General features: G+C 57.5%; 3 protein-coding genes across 3 annotated transcripts; all 3 read right to left on the bottom strand.

Moving 5' to 3' along the window:
- Positions 1-514: 514 nt before the first annotated feature.
- On the bottom strand, positions 515-3,310 carry LOC308644137 (leydig cell tumor 10 kDa protein homolog). Its single transcript, XM_081284900.1, has 3 exons — positions 3,157-3,310; positions 3,024-3,079; positions 515-862 (listed from the first exon to the last, which is right to left on the bottom strand). The coding sequence occupies exons 1-3, from the start codon at positions 3,251-3,253 to the stop codon at positions 722-724; spliced, it is 294 nt and encodes a 97-aa protein (XP_081141026.1). The 5' UTR covers positions 3,254-3,310; the 3' UTR covers positions 515-721.
- An 854-nt stretch (positions 3,311-4,164) lies between these two features.
- MRI1 (methylthioribose-1-phosphate isomerase 1) lies at positions 4,165-9,918 on the bottom strand. The gene is made up of 6 exons (XM_081284897.1): positions 9,714-9,918; positions 9,389-9,627; positions 8,458-8,633; positions 7,371-7,547; positions 7,063-7,287; positions 4,165-5,199 (listed from the first exon to the last, which is right to left on the bottom strand). Exons 1-6 carry the CDS (start codon positions 9,843-9,845, stop codon positions 5,072-5,074), a joined length of 1,077 nt encoding a protein of 358 aa, XP_081141023.1. The 5' UTR covers positions 9,846-9,918; the 3' UTR covers positions 4,165-5,071.
- Positions 9,919-10,566: 648 nt separating this feature from the next.
- Positions 10,567-24,854, bottom strand: YJU2B (YJU2 splicing factor homolog B). Its single transcript, XM_081284899.1, has 10 exons — positions 24,730-24,854; positions 21,671-21,787; positions 20,373-20,426; positions 19,089-19,171; positions 18,210-18,265; positions 15,812-15,872; positions 14,737-14,879; positions 14,479-14,651; positions 12,152-12,290; positions 10,567-11,966 (listed from the first exon to the last, which is right to left on the bottom strand). Exons 2-10 carry the CDS (start codon positions 21,671-21,673, stop codon positions 11,491-11,493), a joined length of 1,188 nt encoding a protein of 395 aa, XP_081141025.1. The 5' UTR covers positions 21,674-21,787; positions 24,730-24,854; the 3' UTR covers positions 10,567-11,490.
- Between the last annotated feature and the right edge of the window lie 72 nt (positions 24,855-24,926).

Genomic DNA, 24,926 nt, shown 5'->3' with positions numbered 1-24,926 from the left:
ACCACAGTTCAGTGTCACCCAGACCACAGCCACAGGAGAAAAGGGCAGTGACCAGGCCAGTGCCCTGCGGGCACAGGCAGCCCAGTCCAGCAGACCTGAGTATCAATGCAGGTGGAGGGGCCCCAGGATGGACAGGGAGACTGTGGTCTGGTGACAGTGCCAGGGACAGGCAGCCAGGCGTCTGCCAGCTGCAGGTTCCAGCTGGAACGTCAAGGCCATGACCAACCTGGGCGTCCCGCCAGTTGCGGTGACCTATAGTGCCTGCCCACAGGCAATGCTTTATGGGGGCAGGGCTGATTGGCATTGGGACCTTACAAGGTGGCTCCTCGTTGGCTGTGTCCCCAGGGCTGAGGAATGGCTGGGCAGACAGAGGAAGTGACCAGAGTCACCTAGGGTCTCAGTAAGCACAAGAGCCCTCCCAGCTCCATGTGCAGAGCACCATCATCTGGGACGAGGACAGGTCTTCAGTGGAGCCCGGTGGGCACCATCCACTTGCAGGAGGGCTGACAGGAGGTAGGCCAAGCCAGGTTTATTGTTCTGGGGTACAGCAGTGGAGACGGGGCCCTGGCACAGGACAGAGGCAGCTGAGCACACCCCTTTCTTGGTGCCCTGGGAGGTCCACCTGCATGCTATGGTGCCCCCTCAAGTCGGTGCCACCCGGAGCTGGGGACAGGATCCTCTGCCTACGGTGCCTCCTGCGGGGTGCAGTGGGGCTGGGGCCTCAGGAGGGTTTCCCGGAGGTGGCAGAGGCCCCCTTCTTCTTGGCCGGGGCCCGCAGCAGTGCCAGCCTCTTGGGCAGACTGGAACTCGCTTTCATCACCACGTCGTGTTCGATCTTCTTCCGAATCCCAACCTCCAGGTCCTGAGGAGGCAACCAGAGAAACCAGAGAAACCCGAGGTGGGGAAGCCGGGCTGCCACTCTCCTGCCCAGAGCCCTCAGAGCTGGGTCGGCAGGTCTTCCCTCACCTGGCGCCGGCCTGGGAGTCTGGACCTAAGTCTCACCCACCCACTTTGGGGCCTAAATGCACAACTTTCTCATGTCTGTACCTCTGTTCATGTCCACTTTATAGATGGGGAAACTGAGGCTATGTAGCAAGGAGGTCCTTGCCCGGGATCCCCAAGCCACATGAGTGCCCAAAGCCTCTTACCTCAGATGACCCTCCTATCCCATGTCATCTCTGCTTTGCTGAAGGTGACTGAGGCTCTGAATGGGGACGTGAACCAGTCTGGCTGAATCACCATCCTCAAACTGCACCTTCCCTACCTACATAAGTTCCAACACCATGACCACCATCACCACCAGGGTGGCTGACCGCGTGCTCAGGTACAGGGGACAGGAGACAGGAGAGTGAACAAGATATGGAAAAATCCCTGCCCATGTGGAGCCAATATTCAATGCAAACGTGTGGAAGAAATTAGTCTCAGTGACACGGTGCATTAGACTTTTAAATGCTACTAAGCGCTGCTGTGCAGAATCAGAGATGATGGGGAGGTGACGCTGCCATCAGGGAAGGTGTCACTAAAGCCACCTGCAGAAGGGAAGGGAGCCATGCAGATTCCCAGGGAAAGAGTCCAGGCAGGGAAAGCAGCCAGAGTGAAGTTCCAAAGTGGACAAGGAGTCACTAAGGGATGAGTAAGGGACTCTCCAGAGGGAGGAAGAGGGGAGGAGAGATGGGCAGGGCCCTCTGGCTGAGGTGAGGACCTGAGCTTTTCCTGAGAAGGGAGTTCTGGGCAGAGCAGGGACAGGCTCCCTAGGGCTGCTGTGGTGGCTGTGGGGAAAGGGTGGAAGCCAGGAGACCTGGCAGGGGGTGACCACGAAGTCCAGTTGGGAGGTGACATGGATGGGAAGTGGGTGGATCCCAGACCAATTCTAAAGGGATGGAGAGAAGCGGGAATTCAAGATGCGAGGTAAGACTCCAGGTGGGGAGGAGGGGGACGGGAAAGATGCATCAGGAGCTCTTTTGGACACTCGGAGTCTGGGATGTACTTGAAACTCCTACCCACCCCCCACAGAGATACACGCAGACCACTGCTACCCAGGTTTTCTCTTCCCACTGGGGCTGGTCAAGGAACCCAGGGCTTCTTAAATGCTAGGCAAGCACTCTGCCACAGAGTGCAAGCCCAGCCTTTCTCTAAGGTACTATGACTAGCCTTCATCCTCCTCTCTCAGCCTCCACAATAGCGAGGATTAAAGGGGCCAGCCACTGTGCTTGGGTTGGGGGTTAGGTAACCAGTTTTTAAAGAATCACACTCTGGGGAGACTAAATGATTTGCTCAAGGTGACGGGACTAGTGAGTGTGGGCTACAATTCAAATCCACGTCTGCTGCCGACAAAACACACCTGAATCTCCTTCCAACTTCTCCATCAGCTCAACCCTACCCACTTACACAGAACAGCTACACTTCAAGACTAGCACAAAAAGCCTGGGCGTGTGGCGCAGGCCTGTAGTCCGATCGGTTCGGGAGGCTGAAGTAGGAACGTTGCAAGTTCAAAGCCAGCCTCAGCAACTTAGTGAGGCCCCTGTCTCAAGAACTAAAACGGGCTGGGGATGTGGCTCCGTGGTTAAGCGCCCCTGAGTTAAATTCCTGGTACCAGGGAAAAAAAGACAACGCGAACCGAGGCCGTGCACCCCTGTCGCCCCGCAGGGCTCTCAGCGCTCTCTGCTCCTCCACGTTCCGTCCTCCCAGCGCCGGGAAGGCGGTGCCCTTACTAGGGCGGCTCACAGGTAAAAGGCCAATAGCGAGGAGCTACTGCTCGTCGCAGGAGCCGAGATCTGCACCCAGCGCTGCCTCCTGGCAAGGCCGGGGTTCTGCACCCCGCAGCCGGCGGGCTGGGAAGGCTCCTCGTTCCAGGCCTCGCTGCTTCCAGGCCTGCAGAACGCGAGGCGCGTTTCTCACTCCCCGCGCCAGAGAGGACGCAGAGGCTCCGAGGCCGGGCCTTCTCCCGGGCCCTCGACGCTCCCTGGGAGCCACCTCAGGTCGCCCGCCGGCTCCACCCCGTGTCGCTCTCTGGCCCCGCTCACCTTCTTGAGCTTCCGCTGCTGCACGATGCGCGCCTTCTTGGGGGCGATAACGCGACCTGGGAAAGACGCGGTGGCATGAGGCCGGAGGGCCCTGAGCCCAGCTCTCCCCGCCCTTCCCGGCCCCACTTCTCACCTCCTTTCCGCGGCCCGCGGTTCCGCTCCGAGGCCGCCGCTGCAGTTTTACTCTTCGCCGGCTTCTGCGCCTGAAACTTGCGCTGCCCTTGCGCCATGATCGGGCACCGCCGGAAGGGGCGAGGCCTCGGCCAGTCGCAACCGGAAGGAGCTCGGCACCTGGGATACAGCGGGGCCAGAGGGCGCAAGGGCTCACGGGATATAGCGTGGCTCCCCAGGAGCTGTCAATCATACCACTCGCGAACAGTTCCCAGTGTGTAAGGCCAACATTACGGGCGCGTGTGTGCTTCCTAAAAGGCGCATCATTTTATGCTCTTTATACATAGACGCCCGGATTAGGGTGAGGTCAGGCCTGGAAAATGTAAAGGGTGACAAAAACTTCAGTGATCATGATATATATATATATATTTTTTCTTTGCAGTGCTGGGGATAGGACCCAGGGATTCTTGCAGGCTAAGCACAAGCTCTGAGTCACACCCCAGCCCCCCAAGAATACTTTCAATGTTTTAAACCATCTTAAACCAGGCGCACGGTACCCGCCAGTAATCCCACCCACTTGGAAGCCTGAGGCAGGAAGATGGCAAATTCCAGAAGGTCCATCTGGGCAATTTAGGGAGAGCTTGACTGAAAGGGAAAAAAAAAAAAAAAAGGCTGGTTGGATTCTGCTCAATCCCCAGTAAGGTCGGGGCTGGGGATGTGGTTATGCTAGAACACTTGCCTGCTGTGTGTGAGGGTTCAATCCCAGCACCCTATTCCCCCCCACCCAAACCAAAACAAAAACAAATAAAATTCACCACATTCAACTATAGCGTGTAGAATGGCTGCCTGATTTTGTAAATCAAGTTTTATTGGAACCATAGCTGGTATCAGGCATGAGGAGAGTAAACTCAAATGGCAAATATAAGGTTAAATTCTTTATTTAAAATCTTGGAACCATGGAATTATTCTTACATTTTTTTTTTTTTATTTATTTACTGGGAATTGAACCCAGGGCACTCAACCACTGAGCAGATATAGGGTCTCGCTGAGTTGCTTAGTGCCTCACTAAATTGCTGAGGCTGGCTTTCAACTCTTGATCCTCCTGCCTCAGTCTCACAAGATGCTGGGCTTATGTGTGTAGCCCTGTGCCCAGCTGCCTAATTCTTTTAAAAGAGAAAAATACTGCATTAGGCAGGGCGTGGTGGTACACGCCTGTAGTCCCAGTGGCTTGGGGGACTACGAGGATCACGAGTTCATAGCCAGCCTCAGCCACTTGAGTGAGGTACTAAGCAACTCAGTGCGACCCTGTCTCTAAAAAAAAAAAAAAAAGGGCTGGGGATGTGGCTCAGAGTTCAATTCCTGGTACCTATCCCCCCCCCCCCAAAAAAAAAGAAAAAAGAAAAATAAAAAAATTGTATTAAAATATTATTTCTCTTAATTACTAAGGTTTTGGGGAGTGGTTTAAGTAAGTAGGTGTTACCCTACTTACTTAAGGGAGGTACTAGTATCAGCCCCATCTTATAATTGAGGAAAGGCACAGAGAGGTGAAGCGACTTGCCCAAGATAACACAGTGGAGAAAGAGATAGAGCTGGGATTTGAAATTGGGCAGCTTAGTTGCAGCTCCTGGGTTCTTTTTTAAAATATCTTTTAGTTGTCAATGGACCGTTATTTTATTTATTTATATGCAGTGCTGAGAATCGATCCCAGTGCCTCGAACATGCTAGGCAGGTGCTCTACCACTGAGCCACCACCCCAGCCTGCTGCTGGGTTCTGAGACAGAGCCGTGCAAGGCCCTGTCCGCTCTCCCTGCTCTAGAGAGAACCGGGGGAAGGTCAGTTTTGGGTAGGCCACTCGATCAATTTATTATAAAACCTGAGAGACATGGGCAAGGTAGAAGGCTGAGGTGGTTCCATCCGGTCCGTCTGGGGTCCCTCCGCTAGGAGACCGTGGTGCTCAGGGCCGTCCGGAGCTCGGCCGGGGCAAAGACACCCAGCTCGGTGACGATGCCGCCCGTGATGAGGTCATGGGGGGTAACGTCAAAGGCAGGGTTCCAAACCTCAATTCCTGCAGGGAGAGAAGAAGGTGTGGAGGAAGGATGTGGTGCTGTGGACATTCCTAGGCTCTTGTCACCTGTGTCCATCACGGTGATTCTTGAGAATCTGCGAGTCCTCACCCCTGAAGCGCAGGAAGGCTGGGGCAGTGCACCCGTGACAAGGTCAGACCCCTCCATTCTCGGACCGTCCAGCCCGGGGAGGCAGCTTCACGGCCTCACACGCCTCCGCCACCTCTGCCCACGGCGGGGCTTCATCAGGAACCTCAGATCCGGCAGGGTGCGGTGCAGCCCGTCAAGCCAGGGTGGGAAAGAACCTCAGGACCTAGCCCTGTTCTGAAGTGGCACCCCCTTTCTCCACTGAAAAGTCTTAACTGGGCCTCTCCAGAAATCTTCACCATGGCTGATTTTAGGACTTTCAGCAAAAGAGTCTCTGTGAAAGAGTACAATGGAGATAAACTTCCTATTTTCGTGTCGCCCTGTTTTACTTGGCCACTGGCCGGGAAGATGCCAGCACTCCAGGTGCTGGACACCCCCTTACTAGTTTTTCACAAACGCATCCAGTATAGTACTTTGTAGAACTGTGCAAACAAGGCCTCTGGCCTTGAGCTGGGCTTCACAGAGATGTCTACATTTTTAAGATAAGTTACAAATGGGCTCCATGGTGACAGCTGGCAGGGGGAGGAAAGAAAGGGGAGAAGAAGCTCTCCCCTCTCAGGTGTTGTCCTTGAAGAGTTAACATGTCCAGAACAGTGAAAGAAAAACTGCTTTTCTGTGAACTTCTGCAGACTGTAAACTTCTGGGCCCCTCCCCTGACATGTTGGGTAGAAAACTCTGAAACTCCCTGAACTCGGGGTTCAGGGGATTGATTGATTACAGCAAAAACTGTGCCCTCTGAACCTGGCTGCAGCCAAATACAACTGTTTCCTGCCGTCTTCGGTGCCTTGCCTCGTCTGCCCTCCTTGAGGTCTTTTTCTTTCTTTCCTTCTCTCTAGCACTTGGGCTGGAACCTAAGTGCTCTACCACTCAGCTACTCCCAGGCCAATGGAAAAACAAACAAACAAACAACAACAACAACAACAAAAAACTGGGGCTTGGGTGTAGGTGGAGCACCTGCCTGGCATGCACAAGGCCCTGGGTTCCATCCCGGGACCAAACAGAAAAAGAAAAAATCATTTTCTATTTGTAATCATCACTGTCACTGCTGATATTTCTTGAGCTAATATTTAAAGGGACCGGCATGCTTCTAAAGGTCATGTGGATTCATTTACTGAAGGTCCCTGAGTTTACGAAGAGGTTCTTTTCTCTTCCCTACTAGGGACTGAACTCTGGGGCACTCGACCACTGAGCCACACCCCAGCCCTATGTTATTTAGAGACAGGGTCTCACTGAGTTGCTTAGCACCTCCTCATTGCTGAATCTGGCTTTGAACTAGAGATCCTCCTGCCTCAGCCTCCCGAGCCGCTGGGGTGATAGGCGTGCTCCACCGAGCCTGGCTTCTATGAAGAGGTTTTAATGGTAGCTTATCTTTTTTTTTTTTTTTTTTTTTTCCTTTGCAGCCCTGGGATGGAACCCAGGGCCTCCCACATGCTGGGCTGGGGCCCTACCACAGCCACACCTCAGCCTGGCTCAGTTTCCTCGAGACAGCTGGCTGGGCTATTCTTGTTTCTCGCTCAAGGGAGGAGGTCACGTGGAGGATACAGGACACCACGTTACTCACCGCAAATTCTCACCTGAACTCAGAGTGCCCTGCTGTAAGGAATGGCTTGACGGAGCTGCCTGTGCCCCCCCCCCCAGCAGGATGCCCAAGCCCTACATGCCACCCACCCCCAGAAGTGCTCAGGTGCCAGCGTCTCCTGTCTGAGCCCCCAGCTTACCGGGTGCTGCGATCCTGACCCCGTTGATGTCGGTCAGCTCCTGGCCGGGCCGCTCCTCAATGACGATCTCCTGGCCCGTCTGCAGGCGGAGGTCGCACGAGGAGCTGGGGGCGGCCACGTAGAAGGGGATGCCGTGGTGCTTGGCGGCAATGGCCAGCTGGTAGGTGCCCACTTTGTTGGCTGTGTCACCGTTGGCGACCACGCGGTCGGCTCCCACGACAACGGCTGGGAGAGAGAGGCTGGGGGTCACATGACCTGGTCCTGGCTGCCCTGAGCCCTGCCCACCTGCCCGCATGCAGCCCGCTGACCTGACACTCCCCGGTGCGCCATGGCGGCGGCCGCCATGCTGTCGGTGATGAGGGTGGCGGGGATGTGCTCATAAACCAGCTCAAAGGCCGTCAGCCGGGCTCCCTGGTTGTAGGGCCGCGTCTCTGTGCAGAAGGTGCGCTCCAGGCGGCCCAGGTTGTGCAGGGAGCGAATCACACCTGTGGGGGCAGCAGAAGGACAGGGTTGCCCAGTGGTGAGGGACGCAGGCGCCTAGGCTGGGAGGGGATCCCCAAAACCTCACCAAGCGCAGTCCTGTCCCTGCTAACACCTATTTGTCCTTCCCGCAGTCAGCTTAAAGCATGCTGGTTGCAGCAGGGCACTGGAGTGCCATGGTGGTGCACGCCCACAGTGCCAGCTGCTTGGGAAGCTGAGGAAGGAGACTGCAAGTTCGGGACAAGCCTGGGCACTTAGCAGATCCTGCCTCAAAATAACAAGGGCACTGCGGGAGGGTGCGTATCTGACATGTCTGAGGTCCAGTGCCACCGGAAATGAAAACAGCTGGTTGAGTGGATGAGTCAAAGGCAGGAGTCTTTTATGAGACCCGAGTTCCAGGACTAAAGGAGGGGCCCAGAGAGCAAGGAAGCTTCCCGGATCCTGAGTGTCAAGGGGCCTGCTGCCTTGACACTGCCCACCCCTCCTGGTCACAGCCACCCCGATCTCACCTGTAGGGAGGCTGTTCCCTTCTCCTGTCCTTTTGGAGTCCACATCCTACCCACTCTCCAGGCATCAGCCTCAGTCCAGGCCCATTAAGTGACCGGGCCTGGAAGAGCAGGTGACCCTATCAGGAATCTTGAGATACAAGGAAAATTTTGATACTCTTGGCTCTTTTTCTTGTGATCTGAGCCCTGGGAGTCCCCCATGCCAACCCCCAGAGCATGATGATAAATGAGAGCAAAGCTAAGGACAGGACAGGTGGATTCTTATGTCTTTGGTTGAGCCCTGGGTCTAGCTGTACCTGATGCCCACCACCTGCATTCACTGTTTTTGGTGGATAAAGTGGTTTGAGTTTCTTTTCCATCCAAAAAAAAAAAAAAGAGGCCCTCTCCTGTCCCTGAAGACACCACTCACCTAGGGCCGTGCCGTAGCCAGCAGTGGCCAGTGCACCAGTGTTGCAGTGGGTCAGTATGGTCACCTTGCCCCCGCCAGGGGCTGCCCGCTCCAGGATGTGGTGGGCTCCCAGGTCCCCGATGCTCCGGTTGTCTCTGAGGTCTTTCTCCAGCATGTCCTCGGCGCAGCGGATGACTCTGGGCCGACAAGGAGGGTTAGCGCCAGCTGCCAGGTCCAGGCTGGTCCCGCCTCTGCCCAGGGCTGTTGTGTGGGGCCTACTGCTCAGGCCTCTTGCTCTTGTGAGGCTGGACGTTCTGCCACCGGCACAAACCCGTTATGCTCACAGTGTGTGCTCGCTATTTCTGGTGTGCCAATGCTAGGGAGGGGGCAAAGGAGTAAACAAGATGAAAATCTGTCCCTGTGGAGCTGACACTGGGGTCGGGGGGCAGGTGAACAGCAGATAAAATGAAGGAGGAGGCAGCAGAATTCCCAACAGAGAGCAGGGGGCCAACTGTATTATGAAGATGGATCAGGGAAGGCAGAGACCTGAAACCCCAAGCTCTGGGGTTACGTGGCTTGTTGCAAGTGCATGTGCCAAGGCCCTGAGGCAGGAGTGAGCCTGGCATAGTCAAGGAACACTGAGGAGAAAGGTGTGGTTGGAGCCACCGGGAAGAGGAAGAAAGGAAGAAGGCAGGTAAGGGATGAAGACCGGAAACACAGTTCCTCAAAAGCAAAAATCAAGGGAACCAGGGGAGCCACATGGGCACAGGTGAGCTGGGCATGGGAGGGGTGGGGTTTGCATAGTTGAGGTCAAGAGCTCTAGGGCCCAAATCCGTGGCGTCACCTGTGGGATCCGACAAGGGAATGCCGTGCCTCTATTTCCCCATCTGTAAAATGCGTACACAAAGCCAACAGCGTCTGTTGCCAGGGTGACCGGCGCAGGGCTCCCTACCTCTCCCGGACCGCCTCCTCGGTGGCGCCCTCTTGCTCTGCCTCCTGAGTTGCGGCGTCCGCCAGGTCGCGAGCAGCGCGGGCCATGTTGACAGCAGTGGGCCGGGCGGTCACGAGGAAGCTCAGCCTGTCGCGCACGAAGTCCACCAGAGGGGCAAGACCCGGCCCCCCGGCGCCCGTCTGGAGCTCCACGGCGAGGCTGAGGCAGCCCACCAGGGCGATGGCCGGGGCGCCCCGCACCTGTGGCACGGGGCGGCAGGGGCTGCAGTGGCTGCAGAGGCGCGCGCTCCCCCGCCCCCAGCCTCGCCGTCCCCGCGCGGCCCCACCTTCATGGCGCGGATGGCCTCCCAGGCCTGCGTCACCGAGCCCACCGCCTCATAGCGGCTCTGCTGGGGCAGCAGCAGCTGGTCGAGGATCTGCAGCGAGCCCCGCGAGTAGCGGATGGCCTCCAGCGGCATGGCTCCGCCGCCACCGTCACCGCCGCTGCAGCCACCGCGCACGCGGGGCGGGACCTCCCGGAAGATTGCACATGCGCATTCCAGCCCTACCCGAGGGAATCCCAGACCCGAGTCCATGTGGCAGAAGTCACCCCAGCCCCTCGCCAGTTACCCGGCCCCTTGGAACCCCAAAACGCAGCGTCTGCGGAGCGCCTGGCCCCTGACCGCACTGCGCAGCGGCCTCTGAGGTTTCTGGGTTTCACAGACGGACGCGTGCTGAAGTCCCTTGGGTTCCGCAGGCAAGCCCACCCCCGACAGCTCCAGCATGTGGCGTCCAGCTGACAGGAGTTGGAGTGGGGGTCGCATCATCATCCCGGAATCCTAGGGTGTAGGCCGAGGCCACTACCTGGGGGACTCCAGGACTGGGGACTCCAAGGAACCGGCAGGCTCTTCAACGCTGCCCTAAGCCCTGTCCATCCCAGTGGAACAGCGCCCACTTGATGCTTGAAGCACAGCCCTTGCTGCTCTCCCACGGCTACTGAGACTTTAACGGGACACGTTTCTCCTCCGCCCTAATCTCAGGGGAAGCAGGGCTACCCTTCTTCCCATCCCGGCCACAGGCCTCTGTCCCTGAGCTCACGCCCCGCAGGACCGAAGTCCTCCAGACCTCGGGGATGGCCTGGGAGAGCTCAGAAATTGTCTCCCAAATTAACAGGTGAATGACCACTCCAGACAGAGAATGTCACTCTTGACCCACTTCATTAAAGGCCCCCTGCCTGCTGGTGGGCAGAATCACAGCCTTTGGGACTGGAGATGCCTGTGTTTCTCCTTTGCTAGCAAAGGATAAAACCCGTTTCTCCTTTTTCTCAAAACGAGTCCCCACTGTTGGACTGGCATCGGAGACAGGCACCAGCGTTGGGCATCACAGTGGGAAGTAGGCGTGGCCAAGGGTGCCACTTCCTTGAAGGGGGTGGGGGAAATGCCAATTTGGCTTGGATCTCAGTGTGGCATGGACAGGAGGCCTTAAATTTCACCGCTGTCTCCAGTGGCAAGATTGTGGATGTAAACATTAGGTGCTCAATCAGTGTTTATAAAATGGTCTTTCTGCAGGTTGAGGGGAGGTGGTGGGCCACACGCCCTTTGTAGATGTCATTTTCTGAGCCACTTTCTGCCCCCTTTCCTTCAGAGCAACCCCTGGGGCCTTCCTCAAGACCCTTCCATGTGCCCCTGTGCCGGGGGATGGTGACCAACAGCCCCTCCCGCACCTGCTCTGGATCTGGGTGCCCTGGGCCCCATCTCTGGCCATCTTGTCGGTTCCTCTGCTTGGACCCCTCTCCACCCTCCACCCTCAGCTGGTGCTGCCTTTTCCAGGAAGGTGCCTGACCCCAGCCCATCTGTGCCACCACCTGGAAACCCTCACCACCGGGAGCCAGATGGACAGAGCAGGATGGACAGCCCCTGGGCCTGTCCAGCGACCCAAGGCCAGGCAGAGAACAGGGCTTTAATGTGGGGATGCGGGTCCCACAAGGCACGAGGCCCTCACCAGGACCAAATAAATAGCAATCCATCGCTGAGGAGGGCAAGGGGGAGGGGCGGCAAGGGGGCGCTCCGGGGTGTGGGCCAGGGCCTCGGGTGCTCTAATGGCCCCGGAGGGGTCCAGTCCACGTCACTCACTCTCGGAGTCAGAGTAGTCGGCCACCAGAGAGGAGCTCAGGCTGCCGGGCTGCAGTGTGCCTGGAGGGTCCGGTGCCTCCAGGGAGGAGCCTGATGAGGGCCGGGACTTGTCCTGACCGTTCCCCTCCTGACCCCACTGTCCGCAGGTCTTGGGGTTTGCTGTCTCCTCAGAGCCGTCCTGGGAAGACGCGGGTCTGTCCTGGGTGGTCCCCTGAGGTGCCTGCAGCTCCCTGGACTTGGCCTTCTCGGCCGTGGGCTGGGGACTCCCAGGGACGTCTCGAGGCCGCCGCACGATGCCCAGGTCCTCCACGGTGATGGGGCAGCTGCTGGGTGCGCACCTGCGGCCCTGGGCCAGCTTCCTCAGGACGCTGCTGGCCTTGCTGCTGGCGCTGCCGGGGCCTGGGGTGGAGGGGAACCAGGAGCGGCTGATGATCTCCGTGCGCTTGAGTTTCTGCTTGTCCTCGTAGGCTGGGGGGAGGGGATTGAAGAAGGGACAGGTGTGGCTCAGGGTAGGGCGCGGAGGAGCAGGCGCCAGCGAGGCCTGGCACCAAAAATTAAATAGCTCCTCGCGCCCGCCACACCCCTCACGGCCAGGCACCCCCATCTCTGTGCCCCTCCTATGGCTGCCCCACTCCCGGGAGGCCCCAACTTACAGTCCAGGGTGTGGAACCTGAGCAGGGAGGCCAGCCTGCGGTCGTCCTCCGACTCAGGCACCAGGGGGATGGCCAGGCTGGCCTTGGCCTGCAGGGCCTGGTCCCTCTCCTCCTCCTCCTGGATGGCCTTTTTCTTTTCCTGTGAGGGAGCAGCAGGGGGTCAGGGTCACAGCCCCACCTCTCCCTGACCCGCTCCAGCAACTGGGTCTCAGGCTCCCCCTCCGTGTGAGGGAAGGGCCTCGCAGCACCCTGGATACAGGAGTCACTCTCCACGTGGGAGATGCCACTGTCACCGACACACAAACCAGGGCCCCTCTATTGTCCATCTAGACAAGATGGCCATGCTGCCCAGGGATGGCTGTGGCCCTGTAAGATGGATGGGGCTGGAAACACCTGCTGCCTGGTGGCACAGCCACTGTGGCTTCCTCTGGCCATGCCCCTCCTGTGCTGGTGGTGACGCTGGTGTAAGTAAACATCGTCCAGCTGGAGGGAAGCACAGGGTGTGGCTACCTGCAGCACACAGTGCTGATGAGTGATTAGTGACCGTCACTGACTTGCATGTTTACTACACTGTGCTTTCCCTTTCTCTTTTGCAATGGGGTCTCGGGGTTGCCCAAGCTGGTCTTGCATCCCTGGCTCAAGTGATCCTCCTGCCTCAGCCTCCTGAGCAGCAGTTTGTTATTTTTGAGAGTACAATTTTTATTGGTGGTGTTGTTTTAGTACTGGGATTGGACCCAGGGGTTCTCTACCACTGAGCCACATCCCGGCCCTTTTAAAAAAATGTATTTTATTTGGAGACAGGGTCTTGCTGAGTTGCTTAGGCCTCACTAAGTGGCTGAGGATGGATATTAACTCACGATCCTGCCTCAGCTTCTTGAGCTGCTCAGATTACAGGCGTGTGCCACTGTGTCTGGCCCAGCCCTTTTTATTTTGAGACAGGACTCACTAAGTTGTCCAGGCTGGCCTTGGACTTGGGATCCTCCTGACTCAGGATGTGACTGGCTGGGATTACAGGTGTGCACACTGCGCTGCACTTGGAGTGAATTGGGTCTATGTACTATCACGAGTTCACTCTGATGCAGCCTCCATGCCCGCTGCAGCCTCGGCACCTGGGTGCGTCACGAACTGGGTTGGCCACACCTCCTGTGGCAAGAGGCCTCATGTGTGGCTCATCTAGCCATCAACTCTGGGTTAGTAAAGGCCTGATGTACGCACAGCAGAGAATCCATTAGCACCGCTCAGAATGCGTTCCTGTCGTGGGGCGAGGTGCAACTGTGTGCACAGGATGCCACCTTGGCAGGGCCCTGTTAGGTTCTGGGAACCCAACATCGGGTAGACAAGAACCCTCGCTGAGCCAGGTGTGGTGGCCTGGCACGCGCCTATAATCCCAGCTGTGCTGGTTCAGGAGGCTGAAGCAGAAGGATCACAAGCTCAAAGCCAGCCTCAGCCAAAGCAGGGCCCTAAGCAACTCAGTGAGACCCCATCTCTAAATAAAATACAAAATAGGGCTGGGGAGGTGGCTCAGTGGTCGAGTGCCCCTGAGTTCAATCCCTGGTACCAAGAAACAAAAAACAGAAGCCCTTGCTGACACTGCAGTGGGTCAGCAGGCAAAGCAGTAGGAGAGATAAGGACATGGGGACGCGGGGAGGCAGAGGCAGGGAGGTCTGTGGGGAATGCGTGGAGGGCCAGGGGACATCTCCCCAGGAAGTCACCTCTGGGAAGACCTCTGTGTGCAGGAACTCTGTGGGTTCTTCTAGGAGCAGAAGGAGCAGCTCATGCAGAGCCTATGGCAGAGGAGTGCTCGGAATGACCAGGAGGGGCGAGGAGGCTGCGTGGCCCAGGGGCACCAATGAGGGGCAGAGGGGAGGCCCCCAGGGGGAGGCATAGATCCGAGGGCACGTCACAGCATCAAGTGGGGTCGCTGGGGAACTGATTAGTTATCGGGGAGGTAATGGATCAATGCCGAGGAAATTGGGCCTAGGAACCTGTTTGTCCCCTGTCATGCGAGGACACAGCCAGAAGGCGCTGTCTGTGAGGAATGGCCCTCCCTGGACACTCATCCACCCAGGCCTTGGTCCTGGGCTTGCCAGCCTCAGGACTGTGAGCAGTCAAGGCCTGCTGTGGCCATGTCGCCGCCTGTGTTTCTGTTCCAGCAGGACGGGAGTGACCCACGGGTCAGAGGAGGACACTGAGGCTCTGGGGTGAAATGACCTGGGGTGTGGTGGGGTGCTGGCTGATCCCGGCTCACAACCCACGCTCTTCGGCTCCATGCCTGCCCTGACGGCCCCCCAGAGCCCCCGCCCCGTGCTCCTGACCGGGGCGCTCACCCGGAACCTCCGCCGCAGCATGCTGTTGAGGGCGAAGTCATCCTTCCACGCGCTCTGGGCCTCCTGGATGTGGCTCAGCGTGGGCAGGGCCTTCTTGAGCGCGCTGCGGTCCGCCTCCCCATGCTCCAGGCGGAACATGGCGTCCGCCTCCAGCCTCTGCTTCTTCTCGTGCTCTGCAGGGACCATGACAGTGCGGCTTGGGCCCCGCTCAGGGCCAGGGCCAGGCAGCCGGGCACGCGCCGGGCAGGTGGCGCTCACCTGTGGTCAGCACCTGCTCGTTGTCCGCCATGTCCCAGCGTTCCTCCTTGCGCTGGGCGCCGCTCACGATCACATAGTCACAGTTGGCGGGGTCTGTCTGCATCTCGATGTAGTTGACGCACAGGTGGCATTTCATCCGGAACCTGGGTGAGGGCACGGGCAGGAGTCGGATGCTGTGGGCACACCCGGGATGCCCAGGGCCCCCATTCGCTTCCTTCCATCCACCTGCGATACCCAGTAAGGACTCGCTGGGCACCAACCACGCACTCGGGCTGTGTCTAGGAGGAGGGCGAAGGGTGAGGTGTGGTCCTACCCCCAGTGCCCTTCTGACAAAGAGGCCACCTTGGGTCCCAGGAGCAGCTCAGGGGTAGAGCACAGGCTTGTGTGCGTCAGGGCCCGGGTTCCATCCCCAGCACCGCAGAAGGCCAACAGGAGGAAAGCACAGGCCAGGCACAGGCCAGGCAGAGGCCGGGCAGGGGCCGGCTCCTTCACTCCTTCATCGATGTCCCTCCGCCTTCACTTCCTCGTGCACGAGCTCGCTCATTCAACAACCTGAGACAGGCTGCTCTGTGCCAGGCTTGGTGCCAGCTGCTGGGGACGCTGCTGGGCAGTGGAGCAAGCCAACCTGCTCCTTTTCTGGCCCTCCCTGCTTGCGCGGACAAGCGCTGCACCTGAGCCACCCCAGGCCTGTTGGTTTTGAGATGGGGTCTCGCTATGCTGCTCAGTGGGAGTGAAGCTGGCCTTGAACTTGTGATGCTCCTGCCTTCAGCCCGAGTGGCTGGCATTACAGGCATGTGCCACTACTGATGCTCCAGAGGGGGACGAGTCACAGAGGGGTCCAACAACCGCACACTGTCAGCAGGTGAGTGCCACTTAGCAAAGGCTTCTGTGAGGGTGGTGACGGAGGCACACCACGGGTCGGGAGCCCTGGAGGACCTGGGGGAGGGGCAGGCCTGCCTGACCGTGGGGAGGGGCTTTGGGAGCTCTACAGAGAGGGGCCCAAGGAGGGGGCAAAACTCTCCCTTTGTGGTCCCCTAACCTGGCCCACACTATTCCCGGTGCCAGGCGCTCCTACCTGTAGATGGGGGTCGTGTAGTAGTTGCCCACTTTCTTTTTCTCTGCATTGTACCGCACACCTGGGAGGGCAGGGAACGAGGCTCAGGCTGGGACCCGTGTCTCCTCAGGATGGGGACAGGCAGGCCCAGCACTGGAGGGGCCTCGGGAGGGCACAGACACCCACATGGGAAATGGGGGGGTCCTGGCTGCACCCACAAGTGCTCTAGCCACAGAGGTGGGCCTGAGCCAGAGGGCCCGGGTTTGAGTGGGGCTCCACCACCCGCCAAGGCACTCAGGCTGCGCCCTGCCCTCTGGGCCTGTTTCCCAGGATCCACCGCCTGCTTTCCGGGGGCCCTGACGCCAGCCAGGAGAGGGCACAGGGGCTGGACAGGGCTGGCACTCGGAAGGTGTGTAAGAAGGCTTGGCTTTTATTACCTGTTTAGAAAAATGGTCAGACTTTTTTGTTCTAATTAGGTAATCTGTATTCTTTTTTAAATTTTTTTTAGTTGTCAATGAAACTTTATCTGATTCTTTATTTCTGTGTGGTGCTGAGAATGGAACCCAGGGCCTCACACATGTAGGAAAGTGCTCTGCCACTGAGCGTCGACTCTGGGGACTCCTAACAGGAACTGGGGACTAAAACCCGGGTGTGAGTCCGGCCCACCACCGACCACCCAGCCCCAGGTAATCGGTATTTCTAACTTCTGACTCTGTTCAAGGCTTGCACCTGGCAGGCAGAGCGGGCTGGTGGCGGTGTGGCCTGCGGTTTACTTTCCTGGGCGGCTGCTTTAGTTCAGGCTCTGGGATGCACCCTGGTGCCAGGCTGAGGCCCAGTTTCCCCTCCTGTCTTGGGACAGGAACTACAACCGGCCCCTGGGCAATCTCTGTCCTCTAAGTGCCTGGAGGCTTATGAGGTAGGTGCCCAGCTGGGTCTGATTAGAGGGACATGGGACTCACTCGTTCCCTTTGACAACGAGGTGGCCTGTCCCCTTCCTCCTGCAGTTCTGAGGCCCTAGAGCGAGGGCTGGGCCCTCCTGACCACAGCTGCTAACCCCTGCACGGGGAGCTACTCTGGCCAGGGGCCGTGCAGAGGGCTGGCTGAGCCGCAGGCGCTCACCCCTCGGCCGAGTCCTGGAGGATGCTCGGGCTTCCCACCACAGCATTACGACACAGGCATATTGGTTTTCTTCCGTGGTCCCCAGCTCCTAATTCCTCCCATGGCCCATAGAAATGAAAATCTCTCCCCCTGCCGTGGGTCACTCAACCTCTACCCCTCCCCAGCCTTTCTGCTCTGGAGCTGGCCCTGAAGAAGCTCTTACCCAGCCCTGTCCAACGGGAGGTCACGAGACCCTCCCCACCCCCGAGGGTCTTGCCCTATACCCAGAGGAGGAATGCTGAGAGGCCAGGAGGAAGCGGGACAGCAGGCCTGTCTGTCACAAACACGCCGTGCAGTGATGTTTCTGCAGGAACCAAAGGGCCAGGGTTTGGAAGCTCGAGCTTCCTGGAGGTGGCACTCCGGGAGCTCATGCCCCTTCCCACTCCCTCATCCCACGCGGCTCTGCTTCCCTGGCGGCTGGGATCAAACCCAGGGCCTCACTTGTGCAAGGTGAGCATGGGAGTGCGTCCTCCCCTGAACGTCTCCAGAACTAATAAATAGTGTGTGTATATTATTGTTTTTGTGCTGGGGACTGAACCCGAGGGTGCTTTACCACTGAGCTACATCCCCAGTCTTTCGTTTTTATTCTGAGACAGGGTCTCACTAAGTTGCGCGGGCTGACCTCCAACTTGTGATGCTCCTGCCTCACCTCCCGAGCAGCTGAGATTACAGGTGTGGGCCACCGTGCCAGGCTCCACGTTTGAGTCACATTTCCTGGTTCTGTGAGCCACTCAAGCAAATCAATTGAACTCAAAGAGCCCCCACGTGTGGAGTCAGAGCTGATCTGTGCTCCCTGCTGAGCGGGGAGAGCCAGGGCCCTGCCCAAGGCCTCACAGAGGCTGAGCCCTCCCGCCTGCTCCTGTGCACCCCCAGGGTCCGGTGATAATGGCAGCAGTGAGAATGCTGGAAGCTGGCCCACACCAGCCCTCCTGCTGTGTCAAGCACCGTGTGTCACACCAGGTGGGCCCTTGTTTACAGACAGGTAAACTGAGGCACAGAGGCTAGTCTCCTGCTGAGGGTCAGCCAGGTAAGAAGTAGCAGAGATGGGATTTCAACCAAGGGCCCAGAGACTTAATGGCTTTGCAACATGGGTGTCTATTCCCCAGTTCCTGATTAGGAGTTCCCAGGGGAGATGAGCCTCCCAGTGCCCAGCATGCAAGTGGCTCCCTGTCTGCAGGGCTGAGGGGGGAAAGGCAGAGAGAGAGGGCAGGGGGAAGAGCAGGGGGGAAGGGGAAGGGCAGGGGGGCGGACCGCAGCTCACCCATGCCGATGTGGTTCTTGCAGCCGTCGCACCAAATGTTATACGGCATCTCGAATCTACAGAAACAAATAATTTCTTTTTGCTTTTTGCTCCTAGATGTTATTTTTTATCTTCGTTAGTTATACATGCCAGCAGAACGTGTTCTGTTGTACACAAATGGAGCGCAACTTCCCATTCCCCTGGCTGCACACGATGCGGAGTCTCAGCGGCCACACACAGGGTGATCTGGCTTTGGCTCATGGGGCAGGGTCTTGCTCTGCTGCTCAGGCTGGCCCTGAACTCCTGGGGCTCAAGTGAGCCTCCTCCCTCAGCCTCCTGAGCAGCTGGGACCACCAGGGTGGCCACCGCACCTGGCCTGGCTTGACTCTGCCTCCTTGTCCTGCAGGTCTCTGCACTGTGGCTCTAGGCTCCTGTCCAGAGGGGAGTCTGTGGACGCAGCCCTGGAGTGAAGGCCTGCTTTGGGCAGTTAGTGGGACACAAGGGAGGGACAGCGTGGCAAGTGTGGGCCTCAGCCTCCAGAGGCCTGGCGGGCGTCTGCTTCCTCTTCTGGAGACCACGCACTGTGCCGGGAGGACAGAGGAGGCCAGGCTCGTGTGCTGGAGGCAGAGTCCAGCCGTATAGGACCTGCCAGTCCTTCCCAGGAACTCCCCAAGACACAGGAGGGCCCGGGCCTGCCCTCCATGCCCAGCAGAGGCCTGCGGACGGGCCAGCACTTACAGTGTTGATTCTGTTGTGCGGCAGAAGTGGACCGAGACGGGGCTTTCTGCCTCATGGAATCAGGGCCCCACAGCACTGGGCCCATGAGAGGGGCTGAGCCTGAGGCCAGGGTGCACAGGGCAGGGCTCCCCCGGTGGTGCCAGGGTGGTACCAGGGTCTTACCGGATGACGAGGATGCCTTGGGACAGCTTCCGGGCCCGCTCCCGAAGTGGGTGGCTGTTGTGGTATCGATTGAGGGAGCCATGCTGTGGGCAAGAGCGAGAGGTCAGCACTGCGGGGCGGGCAGCTCAGGTCTTCTGCGGCCTACTGCTCTGGGCCAAGAGGCCGGCGGGGCAGAGAGGCCTGGTTGTCCTACCCTGTGTGTGGGGTGGGGTTGTCAGAGGTGGCAGGGGAGGCACAGAGGTCTCAGGGAAGCAGGGGACCTGGAATCAGGACTTCAGCTGTCCCTCAGTATCCCCAGATTGGGCTCCCGGGCCCCAGGGACACCCCATCTGTGTGTGTTTGAGTCTGGTATAAATTGGGGTAGCTGATTTCTTGTGCTTAAATCAGCACAAGAAACTAACACAGGGCATGCTCAGCACAGAAGCCGCTGGATTTCCCTGGAGGTTCTCAGTCTGCAGTTGGTGAATCCAGGGACAGGGAACCTGCAGGTGGAGGGCCGCTGGGAGGGCCGACAGTCCTGCTCCCGTTTCTGAGCTGAGGGAGTGACGTGGGCAAGGAAGCTCAGTTTGCCCTTCTGGGCCTCAGTTTCCCCGTGTTTCAGCGGGGCTACTGCTCACTATCACCTGCAGGTCTGGTGGGAGGGTCGGGAGAAAGGACCGCAGTGCCAAATGCTCACTCGGCACTGTACGTGAGTGACCTCATTAATCACCCAAGGATTCTGTGAGGTCAGGCTGTACTTTCCTTCAGAGTCACCACTCCAGAAAGGAGGAGTGCTGGGCCCGGGAGCGCGTGCTAGGGTCCTTGGGCCTAACTTAAGTGCCTTCTGCATGGGGAGGCGGCCATCAATCAGATGAACACCCCTGCCCTGGGGAGAGGACGTTCCAGTTGGGGAGATGAATAACATGCAAACAAATGAATCACATGCCAAGAGTTAAAATGGTGGTGGAGATTAAAGAGAAGCAGCAGGTGATGTGGTGGAGAATGAGCCAGTGATCAGGGAAGACCTCTGCAAGGAGCTTCAAGGAATACAGGAGATTTGGGTCAGAAGGAGGAAAAGGTTCCAGGTGCAGGAGCTGGGGCCGGGAGGGCACTGGATCTGACCCAGAGTCTGTGTGCTCAGCCCCACTCGGGCACAGATGGCAAGGTCACTGAGGACAGCCACACGTTACCAGGGATGAAAAAGACTCTAGAGCAGACCTTGGGGCTCCCATCCTGGCCCCACGTTCAGGGCACAGCGTGAGTCTCTGCTGAGGGACGTGGAGGAGGCAGGGAGCCCGCCCTTACCTTCTCGGGGTTGAAGTCCGGAGGGTAGTACTTGTTGACACCTTTCCTTTCACCCTGGAAAGCAGAAGAGCCCCGACTTGGAGAGGGCCTGCAGGAGACCTGCCCGTGCCGCCTCCAGGGACAGGACCTCCTACAGGACTGGGTCCAGTGTCTGACCAGGCAGTGGCTACCTGGTGACAGGCCCTCTGTTGCCGCACTGGGAAGTCCCACAGGTGTGGAGTCTCACACTTCACTGTTTGGGGACCATGGCTAACAGTAAGAAACGCAGAGGGCCACTGGCTTACAGTGGTCCCACCCACGACAGCAAGTGCTTGACCATGGAGCTGCAGCCCCAGGCCCTGGACTAGTGATTTTTGACTTTACAACAGTGCAAAAGTCATGTGCTTGAAAGCTCGGAGTGAAAACCACACTGGAGATTTTGCAAGTGAATCTCGCCACAGGCCATGATATTCCTGTGAGCCCATCTCCTGATGCTGAGGGCCCCAGTCACCCTGGGATCTGAGGGTGTGCTCCCTGCTAGGCTGGAACGTGGGCAGGCACGCAGACTCGGCACGTGTTGACCTCTGGTGTCTTCACCACAGTAAGCCGAGCGCTTCCGCTTTTAACATCACCACTGTGCAGACGCACACGTAATGCAGCTGAAGCCCAGGTCTCATTAGGGATCACAAATGCTGGCACATGTCCTCGTAAATGCTGGCATCACCCGCCCAATGGACCTAAAGACCCCTCAGAGCGCGGCTTCTCAAACCTGGCTGTGCAATTTGACTGTACGGCCACCTGAGGTGCTTCAAAAGTACGGACACCAGGACCCACTTGGGCATGGTGCTTGGACACTGGGCCGTTCAGCAGCTCCCAGGAAAGGAGACACAAAGCCCAGGAGACACACATTCCAGGAACACACCTCTCAACAACCGGCAGACGGAAATGACCCAAGTGCCCATCAACAGATGACAGATTTCAAAAACGTAGCCCAGGTTAGGGACGTAGCTCAGTGGCAGAGTGCTTGCTTGGCACATGTGAAGCCGAGTTCCACCCCCAGCACCACCCAAAGAAAGTCCCTGGGTGACCATTTTAGTGCATAATGAAGGTTCAAGCCTACCACACCAAAAGACCACAATCTGGAGTTTGAAATCACCAATTACGCAGAATCCCACCATCATGCACAATTAAAATGCACCGATTAAAAATATGGAAAAAAATGACTACCTTAGAGCTTGTGGAGGACGAGGACAGGGCCACTCTGGGGACCCCACAAAGACCCAGGGCAAACCACAGGGAGCACCAGGCTATCTACTCACCATCTTGGGAGCTGTCTAGGGTCCTCGCCCTCGAGGTGGTCAACCTGGAGTTCCTCTGTCACTGCGTGGACCAGTCCTGCCCTCCTGCAGGGCCTGGCAAAGGGACCTCAGGCTTCCCTGCAAAGAGACCAAGAGGTGTGGGCTGGCGGTGGTGCTGGCTCCCACGAGCCTCTGAAGACAGTGCCTGTGGCATCTGAGAGAGTCTGCGCCACGCTGTGGCCACCTGCACCTCACCCCTCACCCTTCTCATCCCCGCTGGACCCCGACAAGGTCCAGCTCCCGTCAACTCTTTCCCAGAACCCAGGGAGTCCTATTTGTGGCTCTGCTCTCGATTACCCTCACAAGGCTCCTCCCACAGTGGTCAGGGGGACTTCCTGGAATAGGCATGTGACAGTCTCCCACGGAAGCCCCTCCAGCAATTCCCATTCCTTTAGAATCAATTTGTGGGCCCTGCCTGCCTCTTGGAGCTGTCTGTCTCCCTCTGGGTCCTGGGTCCCAGCACTGGCTTCCTGGCCGTCTTCAGAGGCCCAGTGCAGCTGGCCTGCCACACTCTTCCTCTGCCCCTCCTTTTTGGTTTCTGCAGTGCTGGGGATGGGACCTGGGCCTCGAGCATGCTGGGCCAGCGCTCCACCCGAGCTGCACCTCAGCACTGAAGACGTGGGTTTTGTTTTCTTTCCTCTGCCCTGAATGCTCTTCCACAGGCCACATGCTGTTAATGCACCTTATAGGCTGTCATCTCGGTCAGGTGGCCCGTGCCGTGCGCACCCCACCCAGGGCCTGACCCTAGTGGATGCTGACTGGAGACTGAATGAAACAACTGATGGAGGTTTCAGAAGTGTCCACTGGGGTGACCCAGGTACTAAATATGCAGGCTGGAGGCGGCAGACTACCCCCAGGGTTTATAGGAAAGACTTTTAGGTCAAATAAAAGGAAGTTCTAGTTTACATTAAAGAGTTCACAGCCGGGCAAGGTGGCCCAAGCCTCTAATCCCAGCGGTGGCTCGGGAGGCTGAGGCAGGAGGATCACAAATTTAAAGCAGGCCTCAGTAACTTAGCAAGGCCCTAAGTAGCTTAGTGAGACCCTGTGTCAAATGAAAATAAAAAAGGCTGGGGATATGGCTTGGTGGTTAAGCACCCCTGGGTTCAATGCCTGTTACCAATAAATAAATGAATAAAAGCCAGATAGTTAATGTTTCTGGATTTTTGGCCCAGAATGTCTGTGCTCAACAACTCAAAGCTCTCCTCAGAGCCAAACTAAAGATATACATATGATGGGCATGGCTACAGTCTAATAAAAAATTTTATTTATGGACTCAAAATTCGAATTTGAAATTGCTACTACCTGTCACAAAATATTATTCTTTGGATCTGTTCCCACAATGATTTAAAAATTTAAAACCATTCTTTACTTGAATATTGTACAAAATCAAATGGGCCGAGTTTATCAGCTCTTGCCCAAGAATCACGAAGACTGGTCTCTAACTACCTATTTAGCCTACTTATGTATATGCTCTCTAAAGATTTTTTTTTTAAAGAGAGAGAGAGAGAGAGAGAGAGAGAGAGAGAGAGAGAGAGAATTTTTTAATCTTTATTTTTTAGTTCTCGGCAGGCACAACATCTTTGTTGGTATGTGGTGCTGAGGATCGAACCCGGGCCGCACGCATGCCAGGCGAGCGCGCTACCACTTGAGCCACATCCCCAGCCCTCTCTAAAGATTTTTTAAAAATTAATTTTGGTGATAATGGAGATTGAACCCAGAGGAGTTTTACCACTGAGCTACATCCCCATTCCTTTTTAAATGTTGAGACAGGACCTCCCTCAGTTGACCAGGCTGGTCTCCAACTTGGAATCCTGCCTCAGCCTTCGGATTAAAGGTGTGCACCACCACACGGAGCATGTTCTCTGATGTTCACTGAGGGGCAGGCAGGGTGGGGTCTGAGGAGGAGGAAGAAGAGGAGGAAGAGGAAAAGGAAGAGGAGGAGGAGGAGCTGATACAGTTAAGTTTAGTCTGCATTATGCTACTATTATCTCTGGATGACCAAGAGGACAGGGATGGGGGGGTGGGATCTAGTAAGTTGCCCAGCCTCAGAAGCTGATAGCAAAGATTCTAAGGGAGTGGGGGTAGGGGTTTGTGCAATGCCCCATGATGTAAACTGTTCTGCCATTTCCTTGAAACTATTTTCGTGTGTGTCCCTTTGAATGGGATTTTCCCAAGGTCTTTTTAACCCTAAAAAGTCCTTTTTACCAACGAAAAAACTTAAGAGCCCATGCAGGCTTTGGGGGGGTGGGGTCACAGCTCCCTGGGCTTAAACCCCAGCTCCACTCCTTACCAGCTGGGTGACCTTGGTCAGTGTCCGAGTTTCCCTGGGCTTTTGAACAGTGGATGAGGAGGACAATGGATGACTTTGGGGGTTGCTGTGGATGAAGTGATGCACGGGAAGTGCTTGCACAGTGTTAAACACGCAGCTCACAGGAGCTGGATGTGTGTCTTTTACCCCCCCAGTGAGTGGCACAGACAAGGCCACAGGACGATGGATGGGAATCCGATCTTCAGTGTCAAAAGAGTACTGACCCCATTTGCCCAGAGTCACAATGTGAATTTGGATCTGGCATCTGCGGAGTCCTAGATGCTTGACGTAAACTGCGGATTCTCTGTGAGCCTCACTTTCCTCCCCTGTAAAACGGGGGTTTACAAAAAGCATCCACCTGCTAAGGCTGCCTAAAGACCAGGTGGGCTGCAGTGTCGGGGCAGCGCCCGAGGTCGAGGTCAACGGTGGCAGTTTTAGTTCTCCTACCCACCGTCACCACTTCACCACGGCTTGGCAAGGTAGGGGCTGGCTGGTCTCATTTTCCAGAGGAGAAAACGGAGCGGCCCTTGAGAGACCGTAGGGGCCAGAACAGGGTAGGGGGCGCCGCTGGAGCCCTGTGAACTTGGGTCGGGCGACGCGGCTGGCACCTCAGAGCCCCACTTCTCCCGAAGCACCGTCCGCAGGTGGGCGGTGGCCAGACCTCCGGCTCCACGCAGCCAGCCCACCCACTCATCAGCACACCAGCGCTTACCTGCCCTCCTGCTGACGTCACGCCGCGACTGGGCCCGGAAGTGCGCCCGGCCGGCCAGGGAGCGGATCGCCCTTCCCGCGTGACGGGGACGCCGGCGTGAGGCGGGGCGAGGCAGCACGTCACGCTGATTGGCTGGCTGCCGAATACGACTCGCCCTCTCAGCCCCGGGAGTGGATCAATTCAGGACTGCCCCGCCC

This window comes from Spermophilus citellus (genome assembly GCF_964194105.1).
Source record: "Spermophilus citellus genome assembly, chromosome: 3".
Taxonomy (NCBI): domain Eukaryota; kingdom Metazoa; phylum Chordata; class Mammalia; order Rodentia; family Sciuridae; genus Spermophilus; species Spermophilus citellus.
Note: the sequence above shows the minus strand (reverse complement) of the source record. Positions and strands in the feature narration are given on the sequence as shown.